The 19,429-nt window shown below is 41.8% G+C and overlaps 2 protein-coding genes across 6 annotated transcripts in view; both read left to right on the top strand.

Annotated features, from left to right (window-relative positions):
* Positions 1 to 9,475, top strand: part of tnk2b (tyrosine kinase, non-receptor, 2b) — a 58,575-nt gene extending 49,100 nt beyond the window's left edge. For 3 of the 5 annotated variants that reach the window (XM_031732795.2, XM_031732761.2, XM_031732771.2), the window contains 6 exons: positions 251 to 295; positions 630 to 1,063; positions 1,179 to 2,408; positions 3,933 to 4,028; positions 5,288 to 5,418; positions 6,942 to 9,475. In XM_031732795.2, coding sequence (XP_031588655.1) covers positions 251 to 295; positions 630 to 1,063; positions 1,179 to 2,408; positions 3,933 to 4,028; positions 5,288 to 5,418; positions 6,942 to 6,948 — 1,943 coding nt within the window. In that variant the 3' untranslated portion in view covers positions 6,949 to 9,475. The remainder of the gene's footprint in view (positions 1 to 250; positions 296 to 629; positions 1,064 to 1,178; positions 2,409 to 3,932; positions 4,029 to 5,287; positions 5,419 to 6,941) is intronic. The other 2 variants (XM_031732779.2, XM_031732788.2) reach the window with 1 other exon arrangement.
* Positions 9,476 to 13,691: 4,216 nt separating this feature from the next.
* Positions 13,692 to 17,192, top strand: LOC120434124 (zinc finger CCHC domain-containing protein 18-like). The gene is made up of 2 exons (XM_039601655.1): positions 13,692 to 14,008; positions 14,313 to 17,192. The coding sequence occupies exon 2, from the start codon at positions 15,283 to 15,285 to the stop codon at positions 17,002 to 17,004; it is 1,722 nt and encodes a 573-aa protein (XP_039457589.1). The 5' UTR covers positions 13,692 to 14,008; positions 14,313 to 15,282; the 3' UTR covers positions 17,005 to 17,192.
* The last annotated feature ends 2,237 nt before the right edge of the window (positions 17,193 to 19,429 follow it).

Here is a 19,429-nt window from a genome sequence, read left to right as displayed (position 1 = left end):
TTCCTAATTTTTAAAGAGTGCTTCTTTCTTCTTCTTATTTCCATCATGCATTGCTGGTTGAAATTTTAAGATCTGCTGCTGCTGTGCAAAAAGACACTGAAGAGCTTGCTTTGCTTTTATCCTAACAAAGCTTTCAGATGTAATAGCGCTTGCTGTTTTTATTCTTATCTTAACATCTTTTACTGCTGTCATTTCTTCCCCTCTTTGTTTCTCCTTTGCGCTGGTGGCATCTGTTATTATTTCTCCCCAGAGGAGCCTCCTCCCCGCCCTCCTCAACCAGCAGTGTTAATCAAGAGTAAGTCTGGTTTCTCTCAGCAGCTCTTCACCCATTGCTCCTGCCCTCTCTGTTCCCTCCTAGCTCCACTCCTCAAAGGTACATCTCAGAGTTTTTCATCTTTTCCTTGCCTGTCTTTGCAGTGGACCCCCGCCCCCCCTTCTGTTCTTTTCTACACCTTTGTCCCTCTAAAAGGTGTGCAGTGTCCTTGCTGTGCATTGTATTCTCCAGTCACACCTGGCGAGTTTTTTCGGAGCTGTGTGTCTTGCATTTAGTGGTATTAAGTGATCTTAAACAGCCCTGGTATCAATGATCTCTAAACTACATCAAGAATATGTTGTGTTTTCATCTCCAGAACCTTCCTATGACCCAGTAAATGAGGAGGAGGATCTGACTTCTGCGGGACTAAAGAGATTATCACTTCGGAAAACGGGTTCTGTCAAAGGCCTCAAACTAAAACCGGCCGTGTGGGTCTCTGCTTCCAAACAGGGAGGTGGCAGGACTTCAGGCTCAGGCCAGAACACTAACAGTGAAGTGTCCCTCATTGACTTTGGGGAAGAGTACCCCATATCCACACCGTCCCCCTCTCCCGTGGTTGAAATTCCAATTCCTCTATTGGCCAAGTTGGCTTTGGAAGCAGAAAATCTCCTGGACAGGACTCCACCTCAAAGCCCATCCAAATCATTGCCCCGCCCCCTTCACCCTACGCCAGTAGTGGACTGGGATGCACGGCCATTACCCCCACCCCCAGCTTATGACGATGTAGCGCAAGATGAGGATGATATGGAGGTAGGGCTACACACTACATTTAACACTATGTCAAAATTTTATAAAAGTGGAATTATTTTGTGTTTTTCTGTTGCCTAAAGTAATATTACAGTGAGTTTGTTTCTTTCTCCGAAAGGTGAGCTCCATCAACAGCTCGGAGCAGCAGAATGAGGCAGAGCATAGTGATGGCCTTAATCCAGAAGAAACTCTGTCCTCTGGGCAAAAGGTCAATGATGAGGCTCTAGTCTCCAGAGGTTCAGACAGACCAGGTCTGGAAGACAACCTGTTTCTCCCCAGCAACCACAGCCAGGGCCTGTCTACCTCTTTTTCACAGTCTGCAGAGATCTTTCAAGAACTACAACAAGAGTGCATGAGGAGGCTCAATGTACCAGCAGCAAGTGCTCCTCGTTCGTGCTCGCCATTGCAGAGCTCAGTCTTGTGTCCCCAGACTCTTCAAAGTCCCCAAACCCATGAGGGACAACAGCAGAGTGTCCTCTCCTGTAACGAGGACCGACCCCAGATCCCCCCACGAGTTCCCATCCCCCCTCGCCCCATAAAGAAGGGGGACTACACCTCTGGCCGCTGGTCAAGGGACCTCTCCCTTTCTCCAGTGCCGACTGAAACCACTGAAAACGTTTCAGGCGCAGGCCAGGAACGACCACCTCAAATCCCTCCCAGAGACCCTTTGTCTCAGCCTGGATCAAGAACTCCAAGCCCAATGGGTCTGGTAGTGGGTTCCCCCCAGCAGAGGCTCTACTCTGTCAGCCCCAACACAATGCAGGCTGCCATTACAACCTGCCCACCAACACACACCTACAGCTCCTACCTCTCTACCTCTCCAGGTAAACTGATGCCTACTACACACAGCTTTGCTTCGGACCCCAAATATGCTGCACCCAAAGTGATCCAGGCCCAGGTGCAGGGGAAGGACGCTGCTAGCAAGGGCCCCTGTATCCTGCCCATCGTCCGTGACGGGCGTAAAGTCAGTAACACCCACTATTACCTTCTGCCAGAGAGGCCACCGTATCTCGATCGATTCGATCGCTTCTTCAGGGAGGCTGAAAGCCTTCCCGCCAACGATGTGGAAGAAAAGCATGTACGGCAAGCCAACACAGCCACGGTCAGACCGATGGTGGTCGGCAGTCACACACTGCAGGGGCACACCCAGGTGCAGGTCCAGCCGGGTGGTGACCTGAAAGCCAATTTCTCCTCCAATAATAACAGCAATCTGGGTTGGCCACGGTCAGGGATGAAGAGTTCAGTTAGTCTTCCTCGCGTCTGTTCAGACGGGCTGACAGCACCAGCAGTCACTGCTTTCTGTACCAGGACAGACGGAGGAGGGAACTCAGCTGATAGGGTCAAGATGGTAAGGTCTAAGATGGATGAAGTTCCTCTAAGAAAACTGAAAGTTATTAATTATTTACATCTGTATTTAGATGTCGAGGTTAGCCATGATGGATATGAAACCCCTGCAAGAAGATGTGCTGCTTGCTATATATACTTGTCCTTGTTCTTCTTAATGCTGCCGTACTTTTTGTCATTTTCTAAGAAGTATTAAGCAGATAGTCATCTGTTTATCGTTCAGTATCACTGGTGTTAAGGCAATAAAAGCATCGGTTCCTTATCCTAAGTCCCTTATCACACATCAAAGAACTAAAATATGAGCCCATTGTTCAGGGTAATTCATTAGCATCGGTCTAAGAAGCAGGCTTTAAATAGTCTGCAGTGCATATTTCATGAATGGCTTGCTTGATTCCTCTCAGTTGTAATGCAGTTTTCTGGAGCTCCTTATTCAATGTTTAAATGCTGTCTGTAAGGAAGAGCATGGTGGGTGTATGGCGGTGTGTTTCCTTTCCTTTTGCACTGTCAGCAAGAGTGAGGAATTAAGGTTGATACAGCAGCTTTTAATGACACAATTCTGAAAAGATCAACTTTCTTTTTCACCTTCAAATCATTGTGACAACCAAAAGAGACGGTATAATTTTACAACTGGAGGCAATCTTTGTTAATGCGTTATGCGTCAAATTTAACTAAAAAAATTGGAACTTGAATGTTTTATATCACTTTTAGTAGAAACATTGTTAGAATACGTGTTTTAGCTTTTTCTGTCTTTTTTGCAGTCTCAAAAATGTTCTCATAACTTATTAAAAATACACTAGTGTTCCTTATGAGACAAAGGCTATATAAATATTTGGTGAGAATCTGATTTCAAAGAACAAACTTCAAAGTTTCATTTGTTTCTTTAGGTGGGTCAATTGATCCTAGTGCTGTTCGAGTCTGGCTGGAGTCAGAAACGCTGTGAACTCTGAAGGCTCTCAGGCACTTGGTATTTTGTAGTTGATACGGCTGCAAAAAGTAGTGCAGTAAGAATGTGAGATATCTCAGCTGCATTGCAGAGGAGTTCAGTGCAAGACAGTATTATAATAATATAATGTATATAGCGTCTTGTGATTTTACTAGCCGTAATACCTGAGCTATTAATGTAAAACTGCAGTGGTTGGTAACATGGGTATCAATCAAGTTCATGCAAAGAGAAGTACTAACAAAAGAACCCAAAAATTCGGTGATTATGCTGCCATGAAGTCTCGGTACTCTCACAAACACCGCGTCAGACTTATCTTCTTGAAATTTGACCAGGCTTAAGGTGGGTTTTGACAAGGCAATAAACAGAAAAAGAGATGAGAATGTTCAAAACTTGATCTGTGCAGCGATGCTTAAATCCAGCTGGGATTCTTATCATGTTTAGCAGTAAATCCACTGTCCACCTAAAGGATGTACATGGAGATTTAATCTTAGATGATTTCATCACAAGGAAAAATAGTACTGTGACCCAAAAAAAGAAGTAGTGAGGAATCAGAGGTTTAGACTTCAGTGTTGTTGTGTGTCTCAGGTGCAGGAGGCGGTTCACGGTGTGACGATGGAGGAGTGCCAAGCCGCACTCCAGAACCACAACTGGAATGTCCAGCAAGCTGTGCATTATCTAAAGGTTTGTGCACTTACTGAAAGCTAATGCATTTCCTAAAGCTGTTCATCACACTATGACCGTTGAGTTGTTTCAGAAATTATATGTTGCTGTTTAACTCATAGTAGTGTTGTATGGAGGCCTGAAAATGGCAAAATTTAGTGAAAGGTGAGAAGGAAAAATGCTCCTTTAGGCTTCAGTCATTTTTAGTTTTTTGAGATACTTTTACTGACTTTTTATTAACTTTTGTTTATTCGCCTTTTCTAGTCTTGTTGCATATTGAAATATTATTTTTGAAAGGCATTATTTCCAATGGGCACATGACTATATGCATGTAAAGTGTAATAACTCCATGTAGTAATAAGTATGGCTACAAACCCTAACTGGAAAATTCTGGTCGGTGTTCATTTTTAATGGTGTTTATTTAAATCTTTACTTTTTAATAAGATGAAAAAAAGTCCGTATAAAGTTTCAAACTAATTCATTTTAAATAACAAAAGTAAAAAAGCTCAGTAGCAAAAGGGATGTAGTTCGTTTTTAAGGTCAGGTTCCATAGTCTTAAAGTACTGCATACACACTACTGGCAGAAACACCTTTGTGAAATAAAACTGTACAAATAAAGGGAACAAAACATTTTATGGCTCAGGCCATCAAAACAAAGACTGCATGAAAATCCGTTACCTCAGTGGTAAACACTTCAGTGCTGTAGAAGGATACTTGGAGAGCTGGTTCACTGAGTCTCAGATCAGTCGTTTGTGTAATAACAGGGTATATCTGCAAATGGGTACAGTCATTCACACTTCCTGAATGCAATAGGCTCATATCGAGATGTGATAAGAGAACTTTATTCATCCTTGAGGAAAAGTTGCAGCAAGCCACTACAAATGAAAAAGCATGTAGACACTCTGATATGTTTAGGGCGGTCTTTAACACCGTCTTAACTGGCTGTGGTTTTGCCCAAGGTGCCAGGATGGACGATTTGTTAGGACTTCAGTAGGCACAAGAGAACACTAGAGTGTTCCTTGATGGTGGTGGGAAAGTCTGTTAGACACAGAAAAAAGTCATCCACATGGTTCAGATTCTGCGAAGCTACAGGAATGTGTTTGTATGAAGACAGAAATAGTTTCACACTCACTGGCACTCCATTCAGTAAAAAAGATGAAAGCCTGTAGTTCTTTCCCTCGATGACCTGACTGTGTGAACTCGCTTTAACAGTCCCATCTTTTCCCTCTTGATAACTCTTTGGTCACTTGAACAATGTCTTGTGACCTGCCTCTCTACAGGTAGAACAGTTGTTCTGTTTGGGCCTGAGGAGCAGATCAGAGTGTCTAAAGCTGCTGGAGATGTGTGACTGGAACCTGGAGGTGGCCAGCACTCACATGCTGGATAACTATGGATCTACAACACGACAAAGGTAGTGTTTCCTACGGCTTTGCAATGATTGTGACTTCCCAGAAAGTATATATTACTTTAATATCAGAGTACGGTCCATTCACTGTCCAGCAATTACTATTCATCTGTCTTGATCCTATCTAGGAGCCAGAGCCTTCAGTCTACACTGAAGAAACTATTAAATGATGCTCATTTAATAATTTCTAGAGATTGCTACTAGAATTTTAATAGGAACTTCATGCTGACATAATGCTATTTTTCATATCTCTATGGAAAACGCATGATTAAAATCTGCTTCCTAGTGGAGCTGCTGAGATTGTTACTGCAGGTTTACTTAGTATATATATGGAAAATGTAAGCAGGCAGTCATATGATGCAATGCTGTTGTGGCGTTAATGAGATAGAGGCTCATATGTGGCTTTTAGATTTGGGAAGGAGGGGGGAGGGCGAGGGGGTGTAAGCACTTTTTAAAAAAAAAAGAAAAGTGTGGAAACATTTTGTAATGCTTGAATAATGTGGCACATGCACAGCAGCTAATGCACAGCAATAATGTCTCTAAGCACACCAGTAATTTTGGTTTGTGTGTGCGCAACAGTACCGCAACATGGCTGAAAGAAGTTGATAATTAAGTAGAGGATGTGGTGGCTGTAGCTCACTCATCAGACGTCACTTTACTGCTCTGAAATTCAACTCAAAGCATGCAGTGAGGCTTTTTGTGGATAATTCAGTGTGTTTGGAAGGTGCAGTTACAGCATGACCTACAGCTGTACTGGTAGAGTGAGGTTTTATTTAACTTGTACACTGACTAAAGGATTTTTTTAACACATGGAAACCATTTAGCAGAGGTATTTCAGTTTTATGTCCCATTACATTGTCATGTCATTGCACGAAATGTGTGAGAGTGACACTGCTGTGCGCTTTAAGACCGACGCACGAGTTGAGCGGCAATAACATGACTTCAAAACAGCAGAGGGAGCTATTTTGTAGCAGTCTGGTACCATTTGAATGTGATTTGATAAAGATAATTGTGGCGGACATTTGCACATCCCGCAGGTTTATCAACACGTGCGCTCCGTTTCCCTCAGCAGGGAAGCATTTCATGCCTGATAAAGGAGTGTGCGCAACAGGCACTGAAGTGCTTTTTGAGATCAATCAGACTGATATATTGATGCTCGCGGTTCAAACATTGATTTATAATTTTTTATGCTGATTTAAACACATCTAATAGATATGACGAGACAAACTGAAATGGTTTATTTACATGATTTCAAATGGTGCTCTTTATTTGTCTACATTTGCTTCAAATGTGTAATGTTTTGGGTTTTTTTGTGAAAGAAATATGAGCCAACTGGCAACAACTCTTTGTGTTGCATTATTTAAATGAATCTCCTGCCTGCTTGTAACTCTCCTTAGCGCCACCACAGTAGTAGTGTTAATCTCACTTAAAAGCCCCCAAAAAGGTGAAGTCTTGTCCAAGACAATTAGCACTTAACATTTCATCATTCATCATTTTTCACCACCTCTAAAGCTTCTTTCTGTTTGCAGACGGTGACAGAAATCTCAAGCTGCTGAGCTCTGATTGGAACTTCATCCGCAGTAAAACATCATCAGAGATGAATCATCTCCTGACCTTTTCTGTCTGATGGTTCAGCCACACTTCCAATCAAGACTGTATTAGAGAATGGAGAAATCAAGCACAAAATACCAAACTTCATTATGGCTGTGTTTGTACTTAACATGGATGTGTAGGGTCATATTTTTACTTTGGTGTGCCCACTCAAGGGCAAGGAATGACTGTACTTGTATTTTCAGGACCGGCGGGTTAGCCTGAAATGTCTCACAGATTCTGGGTGCTGCCACACTCAGATGTCGTCTTGTGAGCTACTTGCATAGAAAAAGAAATGGTTTGAAAGGAAATGTAAAGAGGCCAAAATGAGATGGCTAGCGCAATATACATAGGAGCACTTTCAAAAACAAAAAAAGTCTTTGTGTTGTGTCAAAGCAATGCACAGTTTACTGGAGAGCTCACATGGTGTACAATATCAGCACTGAACCTAAGAACTGTACCGTGTGCGTACAGTTCTTTAAAGATAAACCTCCTGTATTAGCAGCTATTGCATCACTTAGAAAATAATTTGTGAAGACCACTTTTTCAATTTTTAAAGCTCACACAGTACCTCTGAAACATCCAAGCACAATAAAATAAGCCATTTAATTGGCTGACAACTCTGTATTGTGCAGGAGATTATTCTGCCCATTAAAAGAAAGTGAAAATATGGAAATAAGCATCGAGTCAAGACAATTCATGGAAATATAAGACGGCAGAAGAAGTTTGTACACTTGTACACCTATATTCAAGGGTATATACAATATGCTATTTATGAGGAGGCATGCATGTGTGTATGATATTGTTTAATATATCTTGAACATAGTCCTCAGAGATGAGAGAAGACTGTTATTTCCATTACTTGTGACACCGTCTTTTTAAAAATATTTCATTCTCTTCTGTCTCTATTGCCACATGTGGCTAAAAAAAAACCCATCCAGTGGAAACTTTCTTCACTGCAGGTTTAGTCTTTCCTTATTTCTTCCCTCTAAACACTTTGCCTACACAGAATCCTGCGCATCAACCGAAAAGTCCTGCCAGCGTGCGGTTTTCTCCGTGCACCCAGAATACACCGGCAGCTAATATCAGCGGTGTAGTGAAATTTACCCCAAGGCACAGATCCCATCCCATAATCATCACTTAAGACCACAACTGTGATATTTTGGTCAGCAGCTTTAGGGGTAATAATTTAATACTGAGAGGACGCGTCTGCTCTGGGTGAACTGACTGCTCGATGAGATGGTACTCTTTTTTCTTTTTTTTTTTGACTGTATTGTCACTGCAGCAGAGCCAGTTAACAGGGAACAGTTGGGCTCCTCCTGATATTTATTCTTAGTATGTGGGGACGACGCCAGTGAAAGGAAGGAAGATCTACAGTAAGGTAGACTGAATACTTTTATGTGGCCAACCAAATGCTGGAAAGCAGTGCTTTACATAGTTTTTAGTTAACTCCCATGATCTCTGTGGTGCTCCTCTTTGAACTGTCTTTGCCAAAATATCTATTTTTCTTTCTGAATTACATTATATTACACGTAAAACACATAATATGTGTGTTTATGCATGAGATGGCACATATATGCTCTGGCTTTGGTCCAAACCAGAGCTCCTCAATATGTATACAAATCTCCAAGGATGCGACTGAAACAAATAAAGAATAAAAAAGCTAATACAGAGTCATAACAACCTGAATAATTAAGAGGCTTTGAAATAAGTTTTGAAATATATTTTTTAAAGGACGTACAGGACTGATTGTAGAAACTTCCAATAAAAGCTTTCTCCCATGTGCAATAGGGCTGCTGTCAATCCTCTAACCTCCCACCCTTTCTGTCAGTACCATCCAGTAGCAAAAGCAGAGATTTTATTTGTTATAATCTATCCTGCTAATTGAATAAGAAAAATCAAAAGAAAAACTGTTTTTCAGTGTAAAATGTTTGTTGACTGTTTTTCCGACCCAAAGTGAGATAAAGTTGTCCTTAAGCACTGATTCGGGGCCAGTTTTGCCATTTTCCCTTTAAAGTCATGCGGTGAAGCTGACTGTGAAAGCAGTGCGTAAGGACAGCTGCATGTGAGTGCTGCCTCCATAGTCTGTTCACGTGTTGTTCGTCTTCATACTGAGCTGCTGTAGTTGTATTAGAAGGACTGAAGTTAACCTTGTGGTGTTTTGGTGAACCCAAAGCAAAGTTCTCCTGTTGGGGTGTTGAAACTCTGATGTTCTGTTTCTGTTAAACAGTCAGATCTGTTTTGGTTTTTTCCAGAATCTGTGTTCATTTAAAATCTTTATTTTTTATTGGTTTTGCTGTTTCTCCTTCAAATTGCCATATTTTTTCCTCATTTTGATGTATTTGCCTTCCCAGATTGTGTTTCATTGTAAATGCCTACTGTACAGTTGGTTGTTATTGTCATGGATGGAAATGAAGATCATGCTGCGGAATTTATAAATGTATTTTTTACTAAAGAATTAACTATTTTTTAACTTGTTTTGTTCATTGTTTTTACTGAAATCTATACATTGAGCTCACAATAGCTAAGGTGAGGTGAGCAGCATCAAGATTGAATTCAATTTAGTTTCATTTATATAGCGCCAAAGAACAACAACAGCAACTGAAGGCACATTGTAATGTACGGTAAAGACCCTACAATAATACAGAGAAAGCCCCAACAATCGGACAACCCCCTATGAGAAAACGTTTGGCAGTGGGAAGGAAAAACTACTTTTTAAGAGGATGAAACCTCCAGCAGAACCAGGGTCAGAGAGTGGCAGTCATCTGCTGTGACCGTCTGGGGGTGAGGGGAGGAAGATGGTACAAAAGGCATAATGTGAAATGCAGAGTGGTATATTAACAGAGAAAGTGATAAAAGGTGAATGAAAAAGAAATGCTCAGTGCATCATGGGAAGCCCCCGGCAGCCTTGGCCTTTTGCAGGATTCAGGGTCACCTAATCTAGCCCAAACTATAAACTATGTGTTTACTAAAATCGACACAATGGTGAACTCGCAATAGCTAAGGTGACAGCAAGTTTAAAGCATAGAACAACAGAAGGTACAACAGATGAATATAACTTATTTTATGGGTTCGGTGTATTGATCAGAACAATTAGTCTGGTAAATTACAGTCATTCACAGTTCACGGAAGATTATCCAGGATATACTCGTTGACTAATGACTCATAAATCACAAGTTGGTAGCCAATGAGCATGTGATATTACAGTTGGACCACCACTTCATCTAAACACCAGGATGGCTCAAGACTTCATAATAAGAATTCAGCAATGGATTTTTTGTGGTTATGTCCATATTATATACTGTCTTTGAAGAGAACAGAGCAGGCATTCATGACAACAGATATGACATTAAGTCAGACGCAGCTGAAAGGAAGAGCTGGATTGGAGAAAGGTTGCAGTGATGGTGGGATGTCTGTGGCTCTACCAAAAGATATTTGCACATTTGATGTTTTCATGATGGTCGTGTTGTCTTAATACACCAGGAAAAACAATTTCCCATATGTGTTCCATCTTAGTTCTGGAGGCTGCAAAGCCATAATAAATTCTTTCGTTTTATTTTCATCAAACCATTCAGTTACCTCTTGTGTCCTAGGGATAAACTATTACTATTGGTACATATATATATACACTGGCAATTCCATTCATCTGCTTGTTAATCTAATACAAGTGAATCCCACGGCAGTTCATTAAGGAAATCCATGCCAAGATGATCAAGGCATCTATTGACTGGCAGTTCTGTAAGTGCAAATGCCTTGTTAATGTCAGAGGAGAATGGCCAAACTACTTTGAGCGGATAGGAACACAGTAACTCATATAACCAACAACTCATATGCCACCAAGGTATGCAGAAGAGCATCTCTGAAGACACAACACATCAAACCATGAAGCAGTAGCTGACCACACTGGGTGCCACTCGTGTCAGCTAACAGGAAGCTGAGACTGCAATTCATACGCTCACCAAAAAAACAAAACTAAAATCAAACCGATTTGCTGAACATGACGGTCAGTCCACTGTATTCAAATGGCATCCACCAAGTCGTCACCAATCCAATACAGCACCTCTGGGATGTGGTGGAACAGGAAATTCACATCACGGAGCTGAAGATGAGAAATCTGCAGCAACTGCATGATGATGTCATTTCAATATGGACCAAAATCTCAGAGGAAAGCTTCCACCACCTTTTTGAATCTTTGCCACCAAGAAATTACGGCAGTTCTGAGGGCAAACCAGGGTTCAACCAAGTACTAGCAAGGTATACATAATAAAATGTCATCCCCACCTAACATAAACAGACATATAAAAACTGATTACATATTTCACAGACAAAATACATTTGTGTGAGAGATATTTCAGACGCTGCCTTTTTCTGAGGTTTTGATTGTAAACAGTAGTTTGAAACCTGAGTTGTGTTTATTGTAAACAGCACGATTAAGGATAATCTTTTCCATGAGAGGTCGGACAAAGCCAGTGGAAATGGAAGAAATCACTACACTGAGCAGGCAAGGTGAAACCACATCCCAGCAAACACTTCAAGGGATGAGGGGAGTGTTTCAAATGAAGCACAACATCTGGTCTGTTGGCAGTAGAGAAAGGCGTTAAATTGCTTAAAATTGTGCCCTTGGAGCAGGTAATGTCTATGAAGGAAACAGCTTTGTGCGTGTGTGTGTGTGTGTGTGTGTGTGTGTGTGTGTGTGTGTGTCTGAAGGAGAAAAAGAGAGAGAGAGAGGATGAAAAAAACTGCACTAGGACAGTAGGTAAGTCCAAAACCCCAAACTTACTTTACAACATTTCGTCGATCACCTGACTGTCTTACCTGTAAACCCAATGCAAACAAAGAGCTTTTCATGTTGAAGAAGTGAAGCACGGTCAATTGGGTGAGTCAATCAGCTGATCCCAATGCGTCGACTGCAGATCAGCGGCTGAGACGCCACATCAAACAAGAGCCAAGGCTGTGTGAAGTGAACAGGAGAGCCTCACCAGGGAAAAGATACAAAGCATCCACTGATAACCGTGAGTCAAAGAACTCAGAGCGTCACAGACTGCAAAGCATTTTCCACAGGATGTCTCATGATGACTTTTTTTTGTACTTTATGCATTGTATCTAGTTACTTTGAATCCTCAAATTTTAAAAGCTACATTTGGTTGTAAGCCCAATATTTTTCGTATATTACTGTAATAAGTGTTAAAAATTCTAAACCTAATTTGACTGAAATTATTTCTATGAAAAAACAAATGAGATTACCAAAGAAAAATTGGCCGATAGGTGCAGAGAAACTTTACACAAAAACAAAAACTAAAAGAAAAAGTCAGAGGTTATTGAGCCAATAGGGGTGTGACTGCAATGCCAAAGAGCTGGTTTGAGCCACTCTTCAGTGTTCACATTTCTGAACGATAGTTAAATAGTTGGTGGACACTAGCTGCTATTGTTGAATTGATCTCCAGGATTGGTATTTATCAACGTTTTGGGGGCTAAAATAATTAAATATAGGTTCCAGTCAATAAAGACAATGTAAATCTAAGCTAATCAGCTGTGCTGTGGATTAATACTCTCCTCCCTCAGCCTTCCGCTGTTACATGTGGCGGATCGATCTGAGTCAATGAGGCCACGTTTATGCCCGTGATTATAGATGTTCTGACAATGCGACACCGCGAGAAAATAAACCCCGGGCGTCGGATGTGTTGACCGTATTGATCCATCACACAAACCTATCAATTCACCTTCATCTTGTATGTTCGTGTCAGCTGTTGCAGTGCAGCATGACTGAGGGTTTACAAACTGTTTCCAGTGCGTTAGGGTTTAAAAGTGCATATAACTGGCTCATTTGTTTATTGATGTTGTGGCTGTCTCATGGGCAATGAAACTGGACTACAGAATATAATGGAACAAAGTTGCCTATAGGATACACTGGCACCAATTAAATAAAAAAGCATATTTGATCTTTTTTCCTTCTACATCATTCACTGTCATGTTTCTTGAAACACGCTCTGCTTTGCTGCTCGACACAAAGAAGTCCTGCTTGCTAATGAGAGCTGGACCTGCATGCCCTCTATTTATCTTGGCAGTATGTTTGTGTGTGCGTGTACATTATTGTTTCTCAGTCCCTAGGCATGTTATTAATGTCTGGTGTTCCAGTTGTTTTGGTCATTGTAGCAGAGGGTTCAGAGAGGAGTCCCCTGAGAAATTATCTCAATAGAAGAGGGTAAATAAAGAGGGAAGAGAGACAAAGTAAAAGCAGCTGGGAAGCCTCCAAAAGAGCAGATAAAGAATGTAACTTTTGCCCAAGGAAAAAAAATCCTCAGGAATGTGCATTTATATATGTGTCAGTGTGTGTTTGTGTACCGTTTGCTTTAGAGAATATGATTCCAGTATCTGCCTTTGCTTTCTTCGCCCCTTTTTCTTTTTTCTTTCTTAAGAAAGGTATATTTTTCTCTCCGAGACCTGTCGTTTTCTCGCCATCTCCTTTGTAGTTCGGAGTTGAAACTTTAGCTCGGAGCTGAGCACATGTAACCCTGGTTAACATAGTTGTCAATAAACAAAAGCCTGTTAGTAAAAACAGTCATAAGAAACATATTACAGGTGATAAATAGAACATAATGGTTAAGGAAATTCATTAAAAACATCAGCAATGATATAATTCATGGTATAAGATTTCAATTGTGTTTAAAACGTGTTAAAAGGTTAAAACTTGCTAATTCATGGTGTTTCTATGTTAATTAAGGTAAAATGGCTAAAATATGTGTTCAGACTCTTATTGTGAAAGGGTACGCTGCAGCGTGACTCCTGTGATCAGCCACACCCAATCGGGTTGTTCCTTCTTTTTGATGCTGGAGAGGGAGAAATGCAGATAGTCGTTGCGGAGCTGCTGCCTAAACGAGTGAAAAAATATTAAAAAACAAGTCAGAAGCCTACATAAAGCCATTTTTGTACTCTGGAGAATATATTTTTTGTTTTTCCGACCTGTCTTTGCCTTGGTGACGTTGTGAACATAACCGAACGGGACTTGGTGAGTTCAGAAATTGTATTTTATTTCATGCAAGAAATGTTTTGTTGTATTATATTGCTCATTTCATGCAAATGGAAAGTCAAGGTAGCAGATTTATGCTGTTTTATGTTAAAAACGGTGGATTGGTGCTTAACCGACACACAGGCTGTAGTTCAAAGGCCTTTGACGGTATTTCAGCGCGCCATATTGGCGTCACCTCATTTAAGACTGAATAAGCTGGAAAAAACGGACTTTTACTGTTATTTAAGGGCTACCCGTGTGTTATTTTCAAATGTTTATGTATATTGCTTTGTTGTTATGGTAGGCCATTAAGGTTTGGATCGGGAAATGCCGAGCTAGAATCGGAGTTTGATCCGCTGAGCGAGAAACAAGATGGCGAGCCACCCAGGGACCCATTGAACTGTACCGAGCAGGAAAAAGGAAAACCGCCCCCTGCTGGACGTTGAACTCTTTCACTAAAAAACTGGTAGGATTAATCCATACACCTCTGCAAAAGAACAGTGGACTTTCAAAGCATTGGATAATCGTTCAGAGCAATTCCAGGATTTATAGTTAAAGGACACAGAGACAATTTTCTTTTGTTTATTTGTTTGTTTAAGGGATTTGTTCAGCCTTTTGCTGAATTGTTTTCAGTTTTTACATGTTTTTGTAATTTATTTTGGTCAACCTTACATTTTAATGCTGTAATGGTGTTAATGGAAATGTAAATAATTTTGTTGGGTTAAAACAAAATAAGAACTGGTTGAAATGTACAGGTGAACTTAGACCAAGATTAAATTAAATCTTGGGCTTAAAAGAACTAAGCTTGATTTAAATAACACAGTGTTAATTCAAATAGGTCAAAGGATAAACTTGAACTTAGAACTTGAAATGAATAAAACAATAACCTAGGTTGAAGATAACATCCTTTTAAAGCCAAATAAGAGGTTTTGAAATAAATAGGATAAATTAACAGAAATTACTGAACAAAAAGGGAAAGAAAATACCTCGTTTTCTTTAAATGTGAATTTGAATGTTTTATATAATGTTTGTCAACTGTCTATTATCTGTTTTTTTTGCAAAATAACAAGCCGGCAATTTAAACTTATTTTCTGGTCTGTGGTCTTTATTACATGCTGCACTCATTACTACTCTAGTAGTCGAACCTAACTGGTCCTAGTGTACTGTAACGACTCCAGAAGTGTTACAGAAGTGGCGAGCCAGCCAGGAGTAGTAATTGATCCCCAAGCTTGTTTTCCTGACCCAGACCTCAAAAATAGGCCAAGTCCGGCAAAATGGAAATAGTTGACAGAGAGAATGTTAAAATCCCAAACTCAGTTATTGTTAGTGGGATTACAGGCACAGACGCTGATGAAGCTTTAAAAGACTTTTTAAACAGATATGGTCGAACAGCGAGAACCCTTAAGATAGATGATCCCAAGTCTTCTTACCACAAAAATGTTATTGTGGAGTATGAGAGTGGGGCTGCTCTGTCAACACTTGAACCCTTACTACCTTACACACTTGAATGTCCGAATGAAGTCACTTATCAGATACGAGCCCTGTCACCTGAGTACATCGCAGCTGTTACCAACGTCGCCACCAACAGTTTTTTCAATGAACTGCAAAGCATTGCTAAACTTAGTGGCAAATCTTTTGAAGCTGTTCTGCATGAACACCTTTCCCAATGTGCTCAGTCAGTCACACACAGCATAGAAGCTCCTACCCCAGATGCACAAAGTGAACCAACAACCCAGGTACAAGCAAATGACCAACCTATCCAAAGTGAAACTGCAGAACCAATCAAAGCTAACGAACGCATCAGCGATTCTGAGTCAGTCAACCAGACACAACCAGATCTACAAACTACCATTCCACAGAGCTTTATAACACACCCTGAGGTGCAAAAGGTTGTAGTAGAGCACATTGTGCGAAGTGAAGCTCTTGTCTCACCAGTGAACGCCTCTTTCCGCCTCAGAAATTTTTCAGGCAAACTGCCCTGTCCTAGTCATGAGGTGGACTTTGATACATGGCGCCACAGTGTAGAGCTCCTACTTCAAGATCCCAATCTGTCTGACTTGCAACGCTCGCGGAAAATCTTAGACAGTCTTGTACCGCCTGCTGCCAACGTGGTGAAACCTCTGGGCCCTGAAGCTTTGCCTTCAGCTTATCTTGAACTACTCTATTCAGCTTTTGGCACTGTGGAGGATGGCGATGAGCTTTTCGCCAAATTCCTCAACACATTGCAAGATGCAGGTGAAAAGCCTTCACACTACCTCCATCGCTTGCAAACAGCTCTCTCAGAAGCTCTGAAAAGAGGTGGTGTCGTAGCTGGTGAAGTAGACCGACACCTTCTGCGTCAATTCTGTCGGGGGTGTTGGGATAATGCCTTGTTAACAGATCTTCAGCTCGAAAGGAAAAAAGACAAACCCCCCTCATTCACTGAGCTGCTGCTACAGTTGAGAGTGGAAGAGGACAAGCATACTGCAAAAGAAAACCGAATGAAAAAACATTTTGCTGCCACCAGACCAAAAGTAGCCTCTCACTCTATTGCTGCAAATGCTGACTTTCCTGCGCTCACCATGCAAAATGATCTAACTGAAATGCGAACACAAATAACTGCGCTGCAGAGTGAACTGACAAGATTGAAACCCCAGAAAGTAGACCCACCAGTAGATGCTCAAAAAGATCTGGTCACAGAACTAAAGGCACAAATCAGTCAGCTCCAAAGCCATCTCGCAACATTAACCCCGAACCCTCCTAGGAAAAAGTCCAACCCTCCAAAAGCTAATGCTAAGACCAACTCTAAAGTACCAGAACAAACCCCCTTGACATCCCAAGCTGCGAAGAGTAGGCCCAAGCCTGGATACTGTTTCCAGTGCGGCGAAGACGGCCATATTGCCTCTGTGTGCCCAAATGACCCAAACCCGTCTTTAGTCACTGACAAAAGGAAACAGTTGAAAGAAAAACAGTTACTGTGGGATAGACAAAACAAGCAAACACAGCCTTTAAACTAAAGGGAGCCCTCATTGTGGGACAAATGGGTGCTACGGATAAAACCAGTCCCACCGAACCTTCAGATAAGCCCAAAACCGATTCTCAAACAGTAAATCAGCCACTGTGAAACTACCCAAAGGTCTAATTGGAGCTAAGTACACTGCTCAAGTAAAAATCAATGATCAAGCTTGCAACTGCCTTCTTGATACCGGATCGTAAGTGACCACAGTGTCCCGGTCGTTCTATGAAAAGAATCTTGCAGACCTTGAAATCCATCCAATACAGGACCTGCTAGAAGTCGAAGCTGCAAATGGTCAGAATGTCCCATATTCAGGCTATATTTGTGTCGACATTACCTTTCAAAGAGCTGTTTTGGTACTGAACTTGCTGTGTCTTCTCTTGCATTAATTGTTCCAGACACACGCTCTAGTGTTCAGTCTTCTCTCTTAATTGGCACTAACACTCTTGACCTTGTCTTTGAAAGCCTCTCCTTGGCTGATACAGACCTCAGTATCCTGCCTTATGGTTATAGAGTAGTACTGAGCGTGTTACAACAAAGACACAAGCAAAAAGAGGACGACAGCCTTGGTCTTGTCACTCTGTCAGGAAGGAGCCTGAAGTCATTCCTGCAGGCCAAAGTCGAGTCTTAGAGGGTTTGGTGCACGCAAAACTGAACACTCAGGCAGGTGGGTAGTGGTCGAGACCCCTCTACATCCTCCTTGCCAGGTGGTGTCTTGGTCACCAACTGTCTACTTACCCTTGCTGAGAAACCCTCACAAAAGCTTCCAGTGGTCCTGCGAAATGAAAGTAAGCATGACATAGTTATCCCTGCGAAAAGTGTCATTGCTGAAATGCATGCTATTCAAGAGATCATACCAAACAGTCAGATCACAGAGCAGTCTAAACAGACTCCCAGCTCAAACCCTGCTGAGCTTAACCTTAACTTTGCTGATTCTCCAGTCCCTGCTGAATGGAAAGAACGAATCACACAAAAGTTAAGTGCTATGTCGGAGGTTTTCGCACTACACGATACAGACTTTGGTTGCACTAACAAAGTGAAGCACCAAATCAAACTGAGCGATGAAACCCCCTTTAAACACAGACCCCGTCCCGTACGACCACAAGATCTTGACGCTGTACGGAGGCATTTGCTGGAGCTAAGCGATGCAGGTGTCATTCGTGAATCCAGTCGCCATTTTCCTCACCGATAGTGGTGGTAAGGAAGAAAATGGAGACGTAAGACTTTGTGTAGATTACCGCAAGTTGAATCTGAACACCATCAAAGACGCCTCTGGCGCTTCCTAATTTGGAAGAAGCGTTCTCCGCCTTGACAGGATCGAAGTGGTTCTCGGTTCTTGACCTCAAAAGCGGGTACTACCAGATCGAAGTGGATGAGGCAGATAAGCACAAAACAGCCTTCGTATGTCCGATGGGGTTCTTCGAGTTCAACAGGATGCCCCAAGGCATAACAAACGCTCCCAGCACATTTCAAAGGCTGATGGAGAAATGTATGGGCGACATCAACCTTAAGGAAGTCCTGGTCTACCTAGACGACCTTATAGTTTACTCGAAACCCTCGAACAACATGAGACCCGCCTTCTCCACGTGCTTAATCGTCTCAAAGAATACGGTCTGAAGCTATCGCCTGAAAATGTATGTTTTTCAGACGTCAGTTCGGTACTTAGGGCACATTGTCTCCCAAAACGGTGTAGAAACAGACCCCGAAAAAGTAGCAGCGTTAAAAACATGGCCAAGTCCCAAGAACTTGAAAGAACTCCGCTCCTTCTTAGGGTTTGCGGGGTATTACAGACGGTTTATTAAGGACTTTTCTAAGATCGTAAAACCCCTTACCAACCTAACTGCTGGATACCCCCCACTGCGGAAAAGCAATGGCTCTAAGTCCAACTACATCCAATACTTTCAGCCAAAAGCTCCTTTTGGGGAGAGATGGACAGAGAGTTGTCAGAAAGCGTTTGAGGCGATTATAGACAAACTGACTTCTGCCCCAATTTTAGGCTTTGCCAACCCCAAGTTGCCTTATGTATTACACACAGATGCAAGCACAACTGGGTTAGGGGCAGCTCTTTATCAAGAGCAGGAGGGAGAGTTGCGAGTAATTGCATACGCAAGTAGAGGACTATCGAAAAGCGAAAGCCGTTATCCTGCTCATAAGCTTGAGTTTCTTGCCCTCAAATGGGCTGTAACGGAAAAGTTTTGCGATTACTTATATGGCAGTCCTTTCACAGTAATAACTGACAGTAACCCTCTAACTTACATTTTGACCACCGCTAAGTTAGACGCGCGACGAGCTATCGCTGGTTGTCCGCCCTGTCCTCTTTTGAGTTCCAGCTTAGGTACAGAGCAGGCAAACAAAACATGGACGCAGATGGCCTGTCTCGTCGTCCGCATCTCGAGCCATTAAATGACCTTGTCTCTCTGAAGGAA

Source organism: Oreochromis aureus, linkage group 18 (genome assembly GCF_013358895.1).
Source record: "Oreochromis aureus strain Israel breed Guangdong linkage group 18, ZZ_aureus, whole genome shotgun sequence".
Taxonomy (NCBI): Eukaryota; Metazoa; Chordata; class Actinopteri; order Cichliformes; family Cichlidae; genus Oreochromis; species Oreochromis aureus.
The sequence above is the reverse complement of the archived record's forward strand: the minus strand, read 5'-3'. Positions and strand labels throughout refer to the sequence as shown.

Excerpts from the sequence above, each read along its gene's own strand:
- LOC120434124 (XM_039601655.1), top strand. The coding sequence starts at position 15,283 with ATGGAAATAGTTGACAGAGAGAATGTTAAAATCCCAAACTCAGTTATT.